This window comes from Schistosoma mansoni, chromosome W (assembly GCF_000237925.1).
Source record: "Schistosoma mansoni strain Puerto Rico chromosome W, complete genome".
In the NCBI taxonomy this organism is placed as follows: Eukaryota; Metazoa; Platyhelminthes; class Trematoda; order Strigeidida; family Schistosomatidae; genus Schistosoma; species Schistosoma mansoni.
This window is the reverse complement of record NC_031502.1, coordinates 20,288,466-20,293,732: the sequence shown is the minus strand read 5'-3', so window position 1 is coordinate 20,293,732 and position 5,267 is coordinate 20,288,466. Positions and strand designations below refer to the sequence as shown.

General features: G+C 36.9%; 1 protein-coding gene and 1 non-coding gene across 2 annotated transcripts in view; one reads left to right on the top strand and one right to left on the bottom strand.

Annotated features, from left to right (window-relative positions):
• Nucleotides 1–5,102, top strand: part of Smp_048540 (hypothetical protein) — a 10,510-nt gene extending 5,408 nt beyond the window's left edge. The window contains exons 3-4 of the mRNA XM_018788918.1: nt 1,333–1,499; nt 4,751–5,102. Of these exons, the coding sequence (XP_018654413.1) occupies nt 1,333–1,499; nt 4,751–4,906 (323 nt within the window). The 3' untranslated portion in view covers nt 4,907–5,102. The remainder of the gene's footprint in view (nt 1–1,332; nt 1,500–4,750) is intronic.
• On the bottom strand, nt 4,533–4,603 carry Smp_tRNA_00074_His_GTG.1.1. The gene has a single exon. It is a non-coding gene (tRNA).
• Nucleotides 5,103–5,267: the final 165 nt, after the last annotated feature.

Below are 5,267 nucleotides of genomic sequence, written 5' to 3'. Positions count from 1 at the left end.
CGTAGGCTTATTACAGTGTTCTGGACTCAATGGGAAGTACAGGGAAATAGATTACCGAACTGAGGATCAATAAGAGCTCAGTGTCGACTCAAGACTATTGATGCAGCAAACAGACTCCGATCATATTTTTGTCACCCGATATTGGTGAACGGACATAAGTCATAACATAAACCTTTTTTATGATACAAGAAATTACTGTGTGTACTGAATGGAGAACGTAAGAATGTATATTAAAAATTGAACTGAAATCGACTTTTGGAAATAAGTAGTCATACGTTACTCATTGTGTTATTATGTATCATATCAAATATAGGTGCTAACATATGAAAAGTTAGTTTACAGATTGGAAAAAAGCAATCTGAGAGGTCTTTTAGAAATATGCGTAAAAGCTACCAGGATCGAGAGAATTTAACATATTTGTTAAGGAAATATGGGGCTTTATATCAAAACTTTAGAAAATAGAGTTTGTAACCAAATTGAAATACGATACCTAAGCAATCTCAAGAATTTGACCATCACTCATTCTCAATATTGTCATTCAGTCAGCTACAACGTAGGACTAGGCACATATATGCATCGGTCCAAGTTGCCATACCTCATTAGCACAACAAGATGAACACCGTATTCATAGAAATAGTTAATTTGATGGTGGGAGTATATAAAAGGTAGGTTGTATATAAGGATATAGTATAGGAAGGAAGACAGATGTGAAGTGATTTTAATCTCAAGGTTTAAGGGAAGATAAAGAGTGTATATATCTGCGCCATTGTGATCGATTCTGAGCCATGTCACCTAGAGTCTCCCAACATTGGATACTTAAGAATTTATCTTTTAGACATTTTGGTCGTTTTATAGCATTCAAAGCACAGCTTAATTTCGTGATTGCTCCATTCTGTTTCAATATTAAGGAAAATAATCAGAATCTTCAGATGGAACTAATTAATCTGCCACTTAAGAACAGCTTAAATCAACACCATTGATAGAGAACAATCTTTACCATGATTTCCATACAAAGTGTTCAGTTTTCTGTAAAATTACATATATCAATAAATATTGTAATGTCTGAACTTTACAGCACGAATTAAGATGAGCGAAATGACTTTCAACTACGATGTGCCAGTGAAAAACTGTGCATATTTACACTCGTATCATTGATAAAGTGACATTAACGCTGATGACTGAGCAACTCTGTATGAGTTTCTTTGGTTGGTAATGCGTATCAGTACCTTATTTTAAAAAATTTCTTGTGACCTGGCCTAGAGCGTAGTAATTGTGTTTATCAAGCCATTCAGTTGAATAATTTGATCAAGTTTTTTTTCAATTTGTAACCAGGCAACCTATGCTACGAATTGGATGTGAAGCCGTCATCATGGTCAGGCGTTCTGTCAATAGCTGTAGGCGATAGTTTTGCTGCATTGATTGGACGAGCTTACGGAAAGCGTCGTTGGCCTGGATCACATCGAACATTCCTAGGATCTTTCGCTTCTTTCTTTTCTCAAGTATGTGTATATAGTAGTAATATGAACATGCATTGATTTAATGTTGAGAAAATTGTGTTGAATGATCCGCTGAACTGTCGTTATTCTTATCTCCTCACTAAGGAGTTTAATGTCTAACTCAGTAGAGACACCAAGTTAGTTTCGCGATAATCTAAGGAAAACATCTCATCAAAAAATATTTTGCGTTGTATTGACAGATTATTGGATTTTGATACCGTGATCTGTCAAGAAGTCCTTCCAAGTGCCATTGGAACGACTGGGAAAAGTGAGAGCCAATGCTTCCTATCAAAATTTTTCAAAATAAATTTGTCATTTTAGGTCTTCTGGAATCGGGCCCCAAACTATATGTTAAGGCTTTCAGTGTTCGGACCCTTTAGCATAGTAGCCTTTGCCAGGAAAGTTTTGTCCACCTATTTCTTACACCGCGGGTATTTCTTACAGTAAAGCTCTTGAAAACTAAGTCTCTTAAAGCGACTGGATAGCCGCAATTTAGTAGACCTGAAGGCTTAGTGGTTAAGGCGCTCAACTTCCAGTCATAAACTCTTTGGTTCACATCCCGTTCCACCTACTTCGGTTTAGGCCGACTAGATTGTAGTATCATAGTCTGTCATTCTTAGAATATGACTTATATCTGCCTGTAGCTCTTCTACAGTTACTACCGGTCCAAAGCCCGGGTAAAGGAGGAGGGTTGGGCATGGGGTCAGTAACCCCATCCCGTAGAACAAAACGCTAACCAGATTAAACAAATTAAACCATTTGTTAAATGAGTCAATTAAATTCTCAAGAGTTCACAACACCATCGAAATACTCTCTGGTTTCTCTGGTTGAATGTATACATGGTACAAGTATTGTTTGAATTACTAGTAAATTACTATGTTACCGAAGTCAGAGTTTTGATTTCACTTTCTCTGCGCAAGAAATCTGCTTTTAATAAAAGTCGTCAACATCGACGGACTTGCTGAATGTCTAGAAACTTCATAACTTTCAGTTCTAGGAAATACATAGAGTATTTCTTGCAATCAGAACTATAATAGAGCGCCATTTAGGATTAGTACTTCCCACTAATGTATCCTAACTCCCTGCTCAATAATTAATCAATAACTATCGGGGGAGATGGAGAGTGGCTGTCAGTGGGATTCGGAACACGGGTTCCGTCCCATTTGGAACTCGTTAGCTGGGTATATCTGTATTTAACCGTTTATTTTCACTCCGGGACTCGAGCTCAGTACTGTTCGCTTCAAACGCCGTCGAGTTATCGGCTTAGCTACCAAGTTCAGATAGCCACTAGGTTATGCAACAAGGTGAAGTTTAATTCATTTGTATTAGTTGTTTGAATCTTCCCATTGATATTCAGGACTGCAATTGATCAATTCTAGGGTGCAGATACATCCAGCTGACGAGTTCCAAATAAGGCAAACGGGCGTCCTGAATTCCGCTGCTATCATCTGTCTGTGCTTATAGTACTTGTGACGTAATGGCAATATCGATGTGATGCGTGCAGGATGTACATTTACCAATAAGAGACTAATCAATTTCAGTCCTAGACATCAATGGGAAAACTCAAACAATCAATACAAATCAGTTCAACTGATTTATTTTTATAATATAATATTGGATCCGTATTTTGCATTTTTCTTTTGTTAAAGTAATGTCATCAGATTGTTCACAAATGTTTCCAACACACTAGAAACTTATCTAATTATTGTAATAATTTAGTTTGAAATGTTAAATCGCTGTTTCTTGCTATCAGTTTGTCGCCTAACTGAACTTTTAAATGTCCGCCATCTGATGAGATGATGCGAATCATCTTGACAATTTCATCTCGCTGTGCTAATTGACGTATGGTAACTTGGGACGATGTGCTCATGGGTGTGTGTTCTGCGTTGCGTCTAACTTACAGAGTAATTGAGTGGAGTAAGGAATTTGTGGTTGACTGTCTCCTCTCTTGGAACTCAAGTATTGGTTATAATTATGCGGAAAAAGTGATCTTTTTCTAATTTAATGTATAAGGTGGTGGGTGTATAATTTATGGACAACCTTCGAGCGACGCTAAAATGACCTTGAAAGTGTCCACCTAATAACTAGGACCGAGTGAGGGTTATAAATTAGTGTGAGGAATTAGATTTAGAGTTTTTATCACAAACTGACATCAACTATAATGCTTAAACTCTATTTAGCCAAATAGATGAGTGGATTTCGCGCCAAAATCTGGGACCTTTTTTTCTTATACTTGATTGGTTCGTCCATAAATTATAGTCTCGCCTATAAAGTTGGTTAGTAATCTGAAGATTTAGGCTAAAATAAAAGTTTCATTCCAGAACAACAATCTTTTCCAACAGACATCAGGTAATAGACAACTTCCCAGTTATTGATTTGTAAGCTGTGAATTGTTTCAATATGTTGCTATAGAATAGCATGCTTATATCTACCTACACTAAATACTTATTTAAATTGATGATGCTAACAATTAAGTATGAAGCCTTCTTAACTCTTTCTAGTTTATTTATTTATTTAAACACATAAATATTGGTACAAAGGGGCACCAGATATATGCGCCGCACGAATCTCATTTGATTTGTGTGAGGGCTGTGATACTGCCCAGGTGCCCAAACTGAAGCAGGTGGTTTTCTTAGAGGGTCACACCCGGAGCCTTTGACCTAAAGATCTGATCCACAAGGCAGTGGAGCATCGTAAGAAGATGCAGTCTCATGGTAGTCGGTGACCAACAATTGGTTCATACGCGATTTGTTCCCTCAGGATACTGGAGCCAACCTATGTGCACCATTGGTTTGGAATCAGGGTTTTCCAACTTCCCTAGGTGGACTTTCCGTGTCCACCGATCAGGTTAAATCGCCGGACATTCGCTTTCCATACTCTCAGTTTCGTAAAAAACACCCCTGCCACGAGAAGGCAGTAAGTAAGACTTCCCTGTCAGAGGCTATATACGCGTGGCCATGTGAGAACATTTGGAGAGGGAGAGCGGACTGTCCCCACTCTCGGAATTACCAGGGCATTTGGGCGCATAAATGGAATGTTGCTGCCAGGATTCGAACCTGGGTTAGTGCGGCCACAACACAATATCCTAACCACTAGACCACAGTGACGATTTTTATGGAAACTGGAAAGTTTCCATAACAAGTACTTCGTAACAATTGAATTATATGATCAGATTGTTCAAATTACTCATTGCTTGAATACATCATCCATTTGATAAATTAACTCAACCTTTTTTGTGTTCTTATATCATATAGATTATTGTATGGACAGTGATATCATATTATTATTCATGGCATTGGTTAACCGGTATTATTCCTTTATTAATCGGTGTACTTATTGAAGCATATATTGATCAAATTGATAATTTAGTTATACCATTAATTGTTATGCTCATGTTTCATAGTTTGTAACAATGATACTCTTTTAACTATGGATTGTATGTACTTGCTTAGATTCCTTTATTTTCTACTACATTTGGTGTATGTTTGTTTATTTGCTTGCTTGTGTACATAATCAATTGATGTTTGTTTTTAACTATTGTTAAGGCCTAGTAATTGTTCGCTTATTTTGAGCAATAAAATGTTAATGAACGAAGTCATACATCACAATTTATTGACCATTCTTATTACTTGTAAGAAAATAGAATTGATGTTTGTCGATTATAAACAAAGTCATTATAGTAGAGTGAATATGATGGATAATGTGAACATCTCGATATCTATGTGAGCAAAGGATAGTAGATACACTAATAAGACACTTCCAGTCGTTTAC